This window comes from Periplaneta americana, chromosome 8, assembly GCF_040183065.1.
Source record: "Periplaneta americana isolate PAMFEO1 chromosome 8, P.americana_PAMFEO1_priV1, whole genome shotgun sequence".
Classification (NCBI taxonomy): Eukaryota; Metazoa; Arthropoda; class Insecta; order Blattodea; family Blattidae; genus Periplaneta; species Periplaneta americana.
Window position 1 is genome coordinate 173,459,080 of NC_091124.1, and position 15,308 is coordinate 173,474,387.

A 15,308-nucleotide genomic window follows, 5' to 3' on the forward strand; every position below is an offset into this window, starting at 1 on the left:
GATGAATCACAGTTATCAATAAAATTAGTGAAGGTATTGTTATTGCAAGTTATCTTGAACTTCCTGAGCGGGGACAGAGGGGCAGAGGGAAGGAAGCGCGTAACGTGGGTGGAGCCAACTGAGTTGTTTGCGCATGCTCCGCATCATAATCTCCTGTCAAGAAACATAGAACTATTTCCTTCACTGCGTACCAGTAGTGTTAACATGGAGCAGCAACCACAGGGTAGTTATTATGGTGAAATCACACCACCGCGGAGAAAAAGTAACGCTGTTATCCACAGCAGAGAAAGAGAAATTATCGCTAATATAATTAAGTGTTGCGAGGAGGAAAAATTAAACAAATGTTTGCTGGAACCTCTTGATAAGGAATATGAGAGAGTGGCTAAATACTCTGGCAAAAGTATTACTTCCGTGAAGAGAATTAAGAAGAATATTGAATTACAACCGAATGAACCTCACATTACTCCGGGAAAGGATAGATATGTAATGTTTAGAAATTATTGCTATAATAGTTATGTACAATAGTGTGTGTACTGTGAGCGACATAATGAATTACTGTTGCAAGTTATTATTTTGTTATAGTTCTACAAAACATATTATTTCATTCCAGAATTAGCACTTGTGTAAAGTTGAAGTGAACGACTTCGATCAACATGTCATTCGAGATACAATCGAAGAATTCTATCATGTTCAGAAAGTAGTACCTACGATTACGAAGATAATTCCGAATGGATGATGCCATTGACGAAATAATAATTAATTTTGGACCGAGCAATGATGGCAGCAATGATAGGGATATGGATTATGTATAATTGTAAATTAATATAAATTCAAATAATAAGCCTGTAAAATATTGTTATAAGAATATGTACATATCAGCTGTAGATGTAAGTCATGTAGGCCTATATAATTTATAGAAATAGCTGTAGTAACTCCGCCATTGCTGGTCACCAGCCCGGATGAGAGGGGAGGAGTGTACACACGATATTTAAATACTTACTCATTACAGGTTAATTAAAACCTGCTACGAAACTATGTTCTCCTCTCAAAACCAGAGTGTCGTGAGATGATGTCTGTATTGAACCCAGTTCTTTTACAGTAGAGAGCCATAAAGTGAAAGAACCAACGTTTTCTGAAAAGAGCCATGTTACTCGAGGGAGGGGCATCCTTGCCATGCCGTTACGTTGATGAGTACATGCTGTACCGAGCAGTTCGAAAGACAGACTTAGGGGATGTAAGGTTCAGGATAACCTGCAATAACAGTATATGTTTTTATACAGGTGGAGGTGTAGTTTTATTTCGTGCAAAATTGCTTCAAAAATAATTAAAGAGTGTAAAAATAGTAATACAGTCTAGATATGTTACTTCCTAAGAAGTTAAATAAAAGGTTGTTAGTAATTCCGAGATAAGCAAATTCTAATATTATTATTAGAAATCAGCGGGTATAGTAATACAAATAACATCTCACGAAACACATAGTGGTAGTTACTGTATATACATTTACTGAAACTTTGTTGTGTATACAAGTACTATAAGAAATTATATGAATTAAATACATTTAATTTATTTAATCAAAGAGTACGTATTCATTGTTATGCATCACTTCATTCTAAGCTTCAAAATTATTACGTGCAATAAAATACGTTTTTAAGCACTTAAGTTAAACTTTCAGAACAAATTCATGCTATAATGTGGATTTAAATTATTTTAATTATTGCCATTTCGATAACTATTGCAGATTTCAGAAATGGAGTGACAACTTATAGGTATTCTACTCGAAATGTAGTATGCCTAACTTATTTCTATGTATACCTGAATCTTATAGGGTATATTTTCCTCTTTGGCGAGCTTCACTAGCAGAGCTGCCACAAGACTCGAGTCCAGTCCTCCAGACAGCATACAGCCAATCCGTCTGTCAGCCATAAGGCGCTTTCTTATTGCTGCTGTCAGCAAAGTTCGAATGTTGGCATGGATGTCCTTGTCAGACAGGGCTGAAGCACAAGTTTACGTCATCAGTTTTGTAACTCGCCATTTGGGGTATTCAGCAGTGATGTCCTTTAATTTAATTATTATTAATAACAGAGACAGTAAAACTAATTTTAAGGGAATTTATGTGATCTTTCTGAAGTTCCTATAGTCTGATTATTTTCTTGGATAAAAACATACAAATTCTGGAAATAAGAAAAGTTAATTGATTCAATTAATACAATCTAGTTCCAAGGTTTGGGCTGATATGCTAAATCCACCCTCATGCAGGATTGTGAACCTATACTAGACATGCACAAGTAGTGAAACCGCTTGGTTATGTGGCCACCGAATAAACACAGGACAAAACAGAAGTCAAGGAATAAACATACAGTCTCAATGGAAAGGAGATGAGTCTTCACTTCCCAAAGGGGAACTGAACTCAGATCTAAGTTTCTAGCCAAAGTTATAATTTAAGTCACAGCAAATAACAATACTACATTCCCAATTATTTACGCACATGTTATGTAATTTTAGAGTTATCTATGAAATTTCTTTTATTTGATTTGAGTACTGGTACATACAAAATGGAGAGCTGGCTGAAAACGTGTCTGTGTGTATGTGCGTGCGTTATATGTTACTTTGTTTTCTCTTTTTTTATACCATGAACTGAAGCTTTTCAAGCTTCTCAACAAGTTCAACTGAAGTACTGACTGCGAAATGTATTGTCTACTTTTTTATCTATGGCTAGTTTTACAGTTTGTTATAGAAATGTTGTAAAAATTGCCGTTATCTGTACAAATATAATGCATCTTAATGAAGAGATACACATTTTATGCTCAAGAAATGCCTTTGTCTAAAAAAAAGGCGGGGTGGAAAGGAATAAATGAGACAAAATTGTCACTTGTGTCGAACAAAATATAGCTCTGAAAAAAACGCGCGCGCGCGCGCGCGCGCACGCACGCACGCACGCACGCACGCGCACACACACACACACACACACACACACACACACACCACACACACACACATACATACTGTGATCACATGAGAAACAGAACATATATATATGCAGTATACATGTAAAGGGAAAAGACAGATACAGACCTAGACGTTAAAAACAATAGGTACTGTATGTTTTCAGATGCAGTATCAGTTTCAGGTGATAGAGAGGTACGTCTTTGTCAGAAGGAATTACTTGTACACAGAACGGAACACCAAATATTGGGGTTCAAAGTTCAGCGTACATAAAAACTAAGTTACTTAGCATTTCACAGAATACAAGTAAGTATGATAATAGTGTCAATCGAACAATACATTACATTCTGCAAAACGAGTTTATATTGAAAATCTTCCAAGCAGCGAATTTAATTGCAGGTGGTCTAAATGCAAGCTTACAAAAATTTCAAGGGAAAAATTGTTCCGGGGCCGGGTTTTGAACCCGGGACCTTTGGTTGAGCACACTAACGCTCTACCAACTGAGCTACCCACGAACTATACCAGACCCTGGTTCAATTATTCCAGTTATATCCACATACCTCAAGTGGATTGACATTGCCATGGTAGAGACTCATAATTAACTAATTTATCCATATTGTACTATACACACGCATGTACCAATTCTATTCATGTGTTTTTAGGCATAATTTTTTCTGAAGATGGCTTATTTAAGCTGAAAACGTTAAACTGAATAAATAATGTGACAAGTATTCATTAATATTTGTTATACAGATAAGCACAGACGGACCCTGACCATTCCTAATTTCATTGTATTAGCTTATCGATCCTCACCATGCCTTTCAAAGATGGCATCAGACAAGCAAACAACTAATATGGTGCGTTCAACTGATCTCTCCACAGGTCAAGCCTAGTTCTTAAAGTTAATTTTCATGTGTCTGCACTCAGTCATCTAGTTATTAAGGCTCAGTTTTGCTACAAACAATCCACACGGATAGTGGAGTAGAAAAAGAGATAATTTCGCAGTTACAAGCAGACTGCATTGTGCAGAGGATAGGTGAAAAAGAATTTCATTTCAACGTAATATTTTCTGTACGAAAATGATCATTATTATAAATAGATCTACTAAAAAACACTCTGTAACTACAACAAATATATGAGAGAATAACATTTCTATTACTTACATTCATAAGGTACTAGAGGCTTGAAGTAAGGTCGATCTCCAATATTGTAGAATGATTTCTTCATGACGACCTTAGTCCTGCTATTCTCCTTGACTTCATACTCTTCCACGCAGCCAGGGGGAAAGGGTTCTAGCTTCCATACTGCGCCATCCAACTCATGTGAGAGCTCAATTAGACCTAAGTACCAATATTTCAATGTAACTGTATAAAGATACGACAAGAAAATGATATTCCTTACCAGGACTAATTCGAAGTATTTATAAGTTTTAAACTGATTAAGGGCGAGAGCATATTGTAAGCTTTTTTCTAATACTGCTTGGGTTACCACAATCCAATGTTTAAAGTAGGTGAGATTCCATTAGCCCATATTGTTGCGTCACAACCAGGGCTGGGCAAAATACTGACATCCAAGTATTTCAAATACAAATACAAAATACTTCAAAGAATAGTATTTGAAATACAAATACAAAATACTTTTAAAAAATTAACCAAAATACATTTGTATTTCAAGTACTCGATACAATATATAAAGAAATAAGAATATTAACGAATATCTAAAATATTGCATTAACATTAAAATTATTTTTATCTCGAAGTTTTATATAAACACTGTAACTGAACATTCTTCCTTTTCCCAGTCAACAATGAAATTATGCTACATATGAATAATTACTGCTCCCTTTCAAACCAACCAGTTCCTCAAATGTTCATAAGATAAGGATCCCCTTGCTGGTGAATGAATAAATCCTGCAAAACAGAACAGTCTTTCTACAGGCGCAGAGGAACACAAACTTGTATTATACTTTATAAAAGCTTGTTTCACTGTTGGGTAATTCTCTAGAGAGCACAGGGTTGTCCCTTTGCCATTGAAGAATTGTATGAGCTCATACTCCGCAGCAGACAAGATCTTTTCTTTTTGCTTTTCAAAGTCTGTTGTACTTGAGTTGAAAACATAAAAATTGTTTTCATCGTCTTCGTCGTCTGAACTGACCAAAGATGTAGCAGAGAACTGCTCAGCTGATTTCACACACATATTCTGTGTCCTCTTCTTATCATTTAGTGAGGCAATGTCAGGTAGCCATCTCATCTTAAATGATGGGTGGAGCAAGCTGCCAAAATAGCTCAATTTTCTTCTGGGATCAGATCAAACATCGCTTTAAATCTTGATGAAACCGAACTTATTAGGATTGGAGTTACTTGGAATAGATGGCGTAGCTTACTAGATAACATAATATGTAATCTGTTTATGAGAGAAATTATGTGGATAGAAGTTGGCCGTAATAGCACGTCTTCTCATTTTGCATTAAATCAAGGGCTACAGCATTGGGTTTCAGAACTGCACACTATTCTTCAAGGTACTGAAACTCAATATCTTTGAAGGTTGGTAATCCCAGTTTTTCACATACGAGGCCTGTCTAAAAAGTATCCGACCTTAAATTTTCCCGCGCAAAGTAGTGATTCTAAGGCGGCGCCACTGTGCACGGTGGAAGGAGGAACCGTAATGCGCATGCTTGAATTTTTTCACCGCATTCGCTTGTGCCAGTCACTGGCTGGTGGTCGCCAAGTAAGGTGCTGTTCTAAGTGTTTGTCGGATTTAGTTTTCTCGCAAGATGACTGAACGAATTGAGCAAAGATACTGCATCAAATTTTGTCAAAAGCTTGGTGATTCTCAAAGTCAAACAATTCGTAAGATTCAGCAGGTGTTTGGGGAAGATGCGATGGGTGTAACACAAATTAAGGAGTGGTTCAACCGATTCAAAGATGGCCGCACATCAGCGGAGAGTGAGCAGCGTTGTGGCAGGCCCCAAACTGCTCGGAGTGCAGCTGTCGTTGAGAGGGTGCGAAATTTGGTGATGGCAGATCGTCGTTTGACCGTGTGGGAAATTGCCGAGGAGGTTGGAGTGAGTAAAGATTCTGCACATGCGATTTAGCGTGATGATTTGAACATGAACCGAGTGGCTGCGAAATTCGTGCCCAAGTTGTTGTCCCTGGAACAAAAAGACCTCCGTCGTGACGTTGCACAGGACCTTCTGGACACCGCCAACACTGATCCTGGGTTTCTGAACACTGTGATAACTGGAGATGAGTCATGGGTGTACGGGTACAACCAGAAACAAAAAGACAGTCGTCGCAATGGAAGCATCCCGAGTCTCCAAGGCCGAAGAAAGCGCGGCAGGTGCGAAGCAAAATTAAGGTGATGCTGACTGTTTTCTTTGATGTCCGTGGAATTGTGCATCACGAATACGCACCGGAAGGACAAACGGTGACAAAGGAGTACTATCATGATGTTCTCCGGCAACTCCGTGATGCAGTTCGGCGCAAAAGACCAGACATGTGGACGGCGAACAACTGGCACTTGCATCACGACAACGCCCCCGCACATTCATCCCAATTGATCCACACTTTCTTGGCCAAACATGGAATTACAACCGTTCACCAACCTCCCTACTCTCCAGACCTGGCTCCTTGCGACTTCTGGTTGTTTCCAAAATTGAAGACACTACTGAAAGGATCCCATTTTGAGAGTAGAGAAGAGATAATGCGGAACGCGACGACGGAGCTGAACACCATTCCAAAAGAAGACTTCCAGAGGTGTTTCCGGCAGTGGAAGGATCGGTGGGCTAAGTGTGTGCAAGCACAAGGGGCCTACTTTGAAGGGGCTTAGGGTCCCAACCCCGTCAGGTATTTGAAATATCTTTTCTGGCTAAAGGTCGGATACTTTTTAGACAGGCCTCCTATACTGGTTATGTCATGTTTGAATTGCAATATTTGAGAGATTGAGCCATAAAGGGAATTCCATTGAGTTGGGCAAGGAAACTTTAATGAATATTTAAAGACATCTGATATGATTTCTGAGGATTTGAGTCTCCTAGACGCATTCCATAATGCTGAACATTTAGCACATGTTGGGTTATGGATCCTTGATGCTGCTGGAGATTTCTTTGTGGCAAGAAAACTAAGAGTATGGCTATCACATCTGAAATGGGTAGGCAAATAATATAGAAGTTCATTCTTCAAATTCAAATCCAAAACTTGAAGGATAAGAAGAAAAAAGTATTTTGAGTATTTGAAATACAAAATACATCAATTTCATGTATTTAAATACAAAATACCAACTACTTTCTAAAGTCCTTGCAAGTTACAAAATACAAAATACAAATGTATTTCAAATACTGCCCAGCCCTGGTCACAACCTAATACAACCTATACCATTTCGCATGTGATGTCGAGACTTGTCTTGCTCTCTCATAAGCTTACAAAGTTAATTCTCTTGTGCATGCCTAAGCATATAAACATTATTAATATTATATTAAACACAAACAATGAACAGAAACACTTGCCACTATAATAGAGAGATCGGAGTGTGTGCACACACAACAGAATTAAGACGACTTCGTAATACAATTTTCATACAATTATCAAATGTTTATTTACCTTCACATCGTTCTTGTATACAAAAATCGGACTAATCATCAACAAGGCATCATAAAAATGCATTATAGAATTCAATACCTGTCTGCATAGTAACTGAAACTAATTTTCATATCAACAGGCTGTACCAAATGCATGTGAAGAGTTTCCGTGTTGCAATACAAATCACGTTACTTATCACATACGGTACATTTCGCGTCAAGTGTTTGTTTACCTGAATATTTTCTTATCTGGATTTCAGTATAGACCCCAAAGTAATCAAAATCATGTTCAAGATACCAACCACATGTCTAAGTGTTGTTATGCTTTAGGTTTGCTCTAGTAATTATGTTTTCAGAAAGTTTCAGACTTTTCGTCACTCTTCCTGCTAGTGTAGCATCTGTTGAACATGGCTTCAGTGCACTGAAATTGACCAAGAATCATTTGCGAACACATTTTGGTCAAGAAAAACTACATAATTTACCACTGGCGTGGCTCACTTGGTTAAGGCACTTGCCTGCCAGTCTGAAGTTGTGCTCAGGCGCGGGTTCGATCCCTGCTTGGGCTGATTACATGGTCGGGTTTTTTCCGAGGTTTTCCCCAACCGTAAGGTGAATGCCAGGTAATCTATGGCGAATCCTCGGCCTCATCTCGCCAAATACCATCTTGCTATCGCCAATCTCATCGACGCTAAATAACCTAGTAATTGATACAGCGTCGTTAAATAACCTACTAAAATAAAAAAAAAAACTACACAAGTTAACGATCTTATGATGCTATCAATTGAGTGTCAATTGGCTCCAAAGGTCAACTTTAGTGAAGTCACAGAACAATTTGTATCTGCTAAAGTGAAATGATTAAAAATGCCATCCATTACATTTAGATTCTGATTAAAGTAGCCTACTGTCTAAGTCTAGTCTAAGCAGACCCAGATTCAAATCCTGGTTCAAGAAAGTTAGCTGGTTGGGTTTTTTCCGAGGTTTTCCGTCAATCAACTGAAGCAGAATTGCTGGGTAACTTTTGGCATTGGACATGGACTCATTTCGTTATAATTTATTCACATGTCACTATCATCATTACTATAGCTCGAGTTAAGTTCAAAGTGTGCTGTATTCGTACAAGACTATGACCACTCGATGACAAATATCTTTCACAGAACAGGAGAGATAAGCACAATAAGTCTCAAGTTGAGGTCCAAGCCTTTGGTATTCACTTAACTTTAACCCTTGCTTTCTCCGTTATTAATAAATGATGCTTGGCCCACTATGGCTCTGAACCCTTCATATATATATATATATATATATATATGAACCAATTAACAAAAAAGTTTGTAATGACTATCGATAGTATCAATAGTTTTGATTATAACTACTATATTATACAGGGACATCATTTTATTTTTACTTCAATTTTTATTGTACCTGAGTTTTTGTATGTACTTCACTCCCACCCCTTCTACTAATGAAGTTCTGCACACAGATCCAAGACCGCATATACAGTCACAGTAGCCTTACGGTCATAGTAAACAGTACGTTCCAAAAATATGTTCGCATTTTCCAGTGACGAAAGAGCTTTCAATATAGAATCATTTTTGCACAGGTACTGTCGTCCATTTGCCTACGTCGTATCCCGGTTTCCCCCACCTGCTTTTATTCGCCGGCTAGTGGCTGGGCTGTCGTTTTTAGCTCCTTTGTAAGAACATTAATTTCTGTTAGGAATTGGACGTCTACATAATATTATACAACTGTTTAAAACAACTTAAATAAAAGGGCCTCGTTAAGTAATTGTCACGTGATTTCCTCCCTTTCTACGACCCTACGACATAACCACTTGGACGGAGAGTAGATAGTATGTCTGAGTAATTTTATCCTTTCGGATCGGGCAGAAGTGAAGATTGAATTTACAGTACGTAAGGTACTCTTTTATAGAGTAAGTACATAAATTATTTCAACAGGAGTTACTAGTTACGAAGGACGAAACTGGTAATTGGGATTAGGTACAATAGTCTATAGTGCGATAATATGCACATTAGAACTGAAGCCTGTATCGAAATGAACGGCCACCATTTTCAAAAATGTCTTTAAATATCAATATTATGATTATTTTTCAATTTAACTTCTTTCTCTATATTGTACACTAATGTGCTGTAGACAGTATAATATACACTGCATAATGAATACGTCCACATGGACAGCTCAGTTCGTGAGTAAAAACACTCATTATTAATACAGTACTGTATTTTGATTAAACAAAAATCTAATGAAAATTATCAAACTTAAAAGCGCGATATTTCCTAGTTTACGTAAATTGATGAAGTACTTTTCTTCCCTCCTATACCTAGCAAAATGATTTGTTTGTATATTACGCCAGTATCATCGAACTCCAGTTGTGGACGGGGGTAGCAAACGATGTTGATCCAAAGGTATAGCCAGGTTAATATTAAAAATGTTAGTAAAAATAAAATGATGTCCCTGTAGTACTATCAGTACTGTCGTAAGTGATTATCATCAATCTCTAGAACAAACAAGAGGAGTGTACTAGTACAGTGAACATTTCAAGAATTATTGATAAAGATAAAACTTTTGAGGAATGGTAATGTTGTACATATTTGTATGTCTAGGATGGAAATGAAACAAACCTTTGGCTTCCGAAGATATGCCCAAAATTCCATTGTCAGTATGGAGACGGAATAATGGCCGAACACCATAGGGATCTCGTCCAAGATACACATGTCGTTTATTTGTATCCACAATACAAAATGCAAAAACGCCATCCAGATTGCGGGCAGCATGCTCAATGCCCCCTGCAGCATATAAGTGCAGGATACACTCCACGTCACAGTTGGTTTCGTACTTGAAGCCAAACTGCTCTTTCAACTGCAGGACACAGTGTTAGAAATGTGATATTACAGATTATTCAATTATGTATTTATACAGCATAATATAAACATTAACATTGCTGTCAGCAATGATGATAATGATAATGATAATAATAATAATAATAATAATAATAATAATAATAATAATAATAATAATTTTAATCAGTGATTATAGGTACAGTAAAAGTCCGATATAGCGCAGTCTGATTTACCACGAATTCGTATTTAACGCGGGGAAAGTATGTTCCCTAGTAAAAACATACGAGACGTGTTCTTAAAGTAAGTTCCGTTTTTAATTATAGCCGTCGCATCACTGCAATCGTTATTTTGCGCATGCGTGTTGCTTTCTTCAGTCCTCAGGCAAGCTGTGCGTGCAGTTTCAGAGCTTCAGTCCATGTGTGTGGTTAGTTGTGATCAGTTGAAATGTTTAAAGTGGTCGAGCACCCCGCCGACTGTGACATACGGTCTGTTATCCGTTTCTTGAATGCGAGGAACATCAAACCAGCTGACATCCGGCAACTTTGTGAGGTGTATGGTGATGATGCCATTAGTGATGGAATGGTCAGGAGATGGGTTAGGAAGTTCAGCCATCTTTGATCAATGATGATTTGGGGCATGCTGTCGATGAAAAAATTCATGAGGACAGGAGGTTCACAATTTCTTCGCTTTCCTTGAATTTTAAACAAATGTTGCGCAGTGTTCTCTACAAAATTGTGACAGATCGATTACGATATCGAAAATTGTGCTCATGATGGGTACCCAAGATGCTCACTGAGGAACACAAAACCAAACGAGCTTCCAGTGCATTGAGCTTTCTCACTCGTTACAGTGAGCAAGGCGATGAGTTTCTTGACCATATCGTGACAGGTGACGAGACTTGGGTGTCTCACATGACACCTGAATCGAAGCAGCAGTCCATGGAATGGAGGCACACTGCATCGCCAAGTAAAAAGAAATTCAAATAAACCTGTCAACACGCAAGATCATGTGCACTGTTTTTTGGGACAGAAAAGGAGTCCTACTCATCAAATTCTTGCCTCGGGGTGAAACCATTAATAGAGAAACCTACTGTCAGACCTTGAAAAAGCTCTGTCGCGCAATTCAGAACAAGAGACGTGGGATGCTGACCGACGGAGTTGTGTTGCTTCATGACAACGCTCGGCCACACACAGCTCGTGACACCCAAAATCTCACCTCGAAATTTGGCTGGGAACAAACTAACCGTCCCCCCTACAGCCCGAATTTGGCTCCGAGTGACTTTCATCTCTTCCTGCACCTCAAGAAGTTCCTCAGTGGTCAACATTTTGATGGCGACGATGAAGTGAAAACAGCAGTGTGGGAGTGGTTCACATCACAGGCGGGCGAATTCTACAATGAGGGGATAGAAAGACTTGTGCCACGACTCGATAAATGCCTCAATAATGGTGGAGATTATGGTGAGAAGTAATTGAAGTGTGGGGAATACAATGCAACAAAATGGTTTGTAAATATCTTCCCGTTTACTTACTACACTCTTTTGAAACTTACTTTAAGAACATGCCTCGTAAAATATACAACACAGTCAGTGGAAATTAATCTTAACAAAAAAAAAAAAAAAAAAAAAAAAAAATCAATGTACAAGATAATACTGTATAGAACATTTCTGCAGTATAACGTGCTGCCTCAGCAGGTATATGTACAACCCTTAGTGGACAATGACCTTTTCTTTGGTGTTGTAAAACGCATTCCAAGGGATTTTGCAGGCATAACAGGTAACAATTTGTGCGTTAACAAGTACTGAATGCACTTTTATTTTAGTTTTCTCAAATCTTGTAAAGTGAAAGTTATACTGTATGTACCGTGTTTTAGTCTGTGTCACACGTTCTGAGTCTGAATTTAATTAAACGTAATCTCAAAAACGAAAAGCATATTCAGTGAGTGAAAAGCATGAAATAAATAATTGACCATGTAAAAAGTGAAGAAAAGAATGACGGAATGTGGCATTCCAGAAGGTACAATTGAGGACCATTTTTGCAAAACTTGCTAATTGAAAAAACTAAATTTTACTGGAGAGACAAAACACTGTAGTAAGCAAAATTTTGCTGTAACTCTCACATAGCAGAAAGCAAGTTTTGGAAAAACGATCACACTTTGACACAGTACAATGAAGAGAAATAATCAAATTTTACTAAGACGCCTTTAACATCATGTAGAGGCCTGCCTTATGTTAACGAATCCATCTAAATCTCAATTTTTCAAATTTTGCAGTTAGCAAGTTTTGCAAAAACGGTCCTCAATTAGAGGGTGAAGATATCATAAATGTTATACAGAATGAAAATGGTGGTGAAAATAAAGAAAACGACGATGAAGATGGTGGTGATGAAAATCTTGTACCATAGAAGAGGAAAACAATATTCCAAGTGTTACTGAAGTGATCTCTCTTCTAAATAATGTAATGTCTTGGTTGGAAAAGCAATGTGAACCAAACAATGTTCATCTCCTTCATTTTGCTAATATAAAACAATACGTGGAAAACAAACGTAGTGATTTAGTCTGTCAAAAAAAAACTTTTTTTTTCATAATTTATTTGACCATTTTTGTACATTGGTACTATCAATTGTGCTTAAATAATTAACATTTCAACAATATGAGACTTGTGGAGAGGGTGACATCCATTAACGTTCCTCAAACATCAACAAATCAGTGTGTCTTTTCCTCTTGAGGCGACGATCAGTCCATGCAGGAGGCAAGTTCCGAGGAATCTGGTTGATTAAGCTGTTAGAATGTATTGACAATTTTGCATATAACTGTGTGTAGGAAGAATGAATTACAGTCTCTATTTTGGCTAGATCTAGATCTGAATGAAGTGTTTCATTTCTCATGTACCATGGTGCTCCAGTGAAAAGAAAACTTACGGACTTTTTTAAGTGTGTAAAATCAAGATAGTTTATAAACAGTGAAGTGAACTATTGCTAAAAACAATACAATAACAAGTTTTATGGAACAAACTCAGTAAATGATGAGCGTTTAGTTTATATTACAATACGTATTACATTATTTAAATTCATGTATAGAGTTATTGTGCATTAAATCACCTTAACACATAGACTTTAATGACTTCCGATGTATCGCAGTTCAGCTATAATGCGGGGGTTAAGCATGTCCCTCAGCAACCGCACTATATCGAGCTTTTACTGTATTTAAAACATTTTACTGCAGTTTTTTTAGGTAATATTTGAAACCCAGATATTTGTTTACCTGTTCACTAGTTTTTATTTCTACCGCCAGACACACAAGAGAAGTCTTTCATTCACTGCCGGGTAGCAAGAAGCATCCACCATAGTCTAATGAGTGAATTTGTATTTTTAGTCTAGAAAAATACTCGTCTTTTATTTAAACACTTGTCTTATTTTTAGAAGAGTAATTTTCCTGAACCAAAAATACAATACACATGAAGTAAAAATTAATGAACACTTAAATCAATACTAAGACAAAATACAGAGTGTTCAATAGGGTGGGCCTTACTTATATGTGATTTTCCTAAGTAATTTGCTTTTCATCTCTCAACTCCAAAATTTGTTCTAAACCACGAAAAATTACTCCATCAGGGACTGGAATGCTTTATCTGCAGACTTACTAAAGGCTTTACCAACAACCAAAAACGTATTTAAAAATAGGCTTAAGGACCTTACTAATAGACGGTAATTATACACAGTATGTAAAGGATGTAAATGATATGTTGTTATTGAAGTGTTGTATCAGTGAAGAATTATGTTGTGTCAGTGAAGTGTGTTGTGTCAGTGAAACGTGTTCCTGTCAGGGAAGCTTTATAGTTTATAGTGGCAGTGCAAAATATTTGAACAGTGAAATGTTTTTGAAGTGTTAGTGAAATCAGGATAGAATCAGTGAAATGTGTCGTAGTTCCAGTGCAGTGAGTGAGTTGACAGCGAAATGAGTGTAATGTGGAAAGGTACTTGTGCAGATATGAACATATACTCGTGGGTTTTAGTTCGAACTTAGATTTAAGATACAAATTAGATTTATTTTAAATGTTATTTTAAGTGATCGTGCTTCATTTAATTTAGGATATTTCCTATTATTATTACTATTATTATTATTATTATTATTATTATTATCATTATTATAAATTATTGTTAGTATTAATTATTTGTATTAATTATTGGTATTATTATTAAGTGTATTTTTAATTAACAAGTTTATTATTGTCATTATTGAGTGTAATTAGTTACCACTGCCACCGGGTATATACCCATTGCAGTGTGAATAAATACATACATACATGTAACATTTCAACTCAATCACATAATTTTAAAACGATCCCCTAAGGCTATATAAAGTTTCAGATTTCTTAATTTTCTGTGCAATTTTTGTAACTATCTTTCATTATTATTTTTTAAGATGTAAGGAGGAATAAAATTATTTCATTTCCACACAACTATTTTTGCTTGTAACTTTCGATTCGGTCATTTCCGGACCAGGGTTCCTTATCTCAAATTGATACATGTGCCCTTCGCCATCATCCATGAAAGTTTGTAACACCACCTCGGAAACACCCTGTATATATATGACGTAAGAATATTTATATTACTATACTACTACAAACAAAATATGCACATTGTTATGTACTGTACTCTTCAATGTCCCCTTTTAAATTGAAAGCATTGTAATTACTAATTACATTTAAAAAATGCACTCTTTTGACTCTGGTGGATGCTTTTTGCACCCTTGCAATGGGAAAGAGAAAAGTATCAAGACGTTTGCGCCCCTGGTGGTAAAAAAAAGAGACAGATTGAAATGCTCAACGAAGTCAAAGTGCTGTGTACTTCAAACATTTTCTTCATAATATACAGAGAGTTCCTTTGTAGATCAGTCCCAAGTAGTAATGTTCTGACAGCTTAATGACTGTAGGGCAG

General features: G+C 36.9%; 1 protein-coding gene across 4 annotated transcripts in view; it reads right to left on the reverse strand.

Annotated features, from left to right (window-relative positions):
- Positions 1-15,308, reverse strand: part of AsnS (asparagine synthetase) — a 39,117-nt gene that overhangs the window by 19,364 nt on the left and 4,445 nt on the right. For all 4 annotated transcript variants that reach the window (XR_011333678.1, XM_069834066.1, XM_069834067.1 and 1 more), the window contains 3 exons: positions 10,156-10,393; positions 4,107-4,283; positions 1,813-1,991 (listed from right to left, as the gene is read on the reverse strand). Coding sequence is in view for 3 of the 4 variants with exons in the window: in XM_069834066.1 (XP_069690167.1) it covers positions 1,813-1,991; positions 4,107-4,283; positions 10,156-10,393 (594 nt within the window). In the remaining variant the exon portion in view is untranslated. The remainder of the gene's footprint in view (positions 1-1,812; positions 1,992-4,106; positions 4,284-10,155; positions 10,394-15,308) is intronic.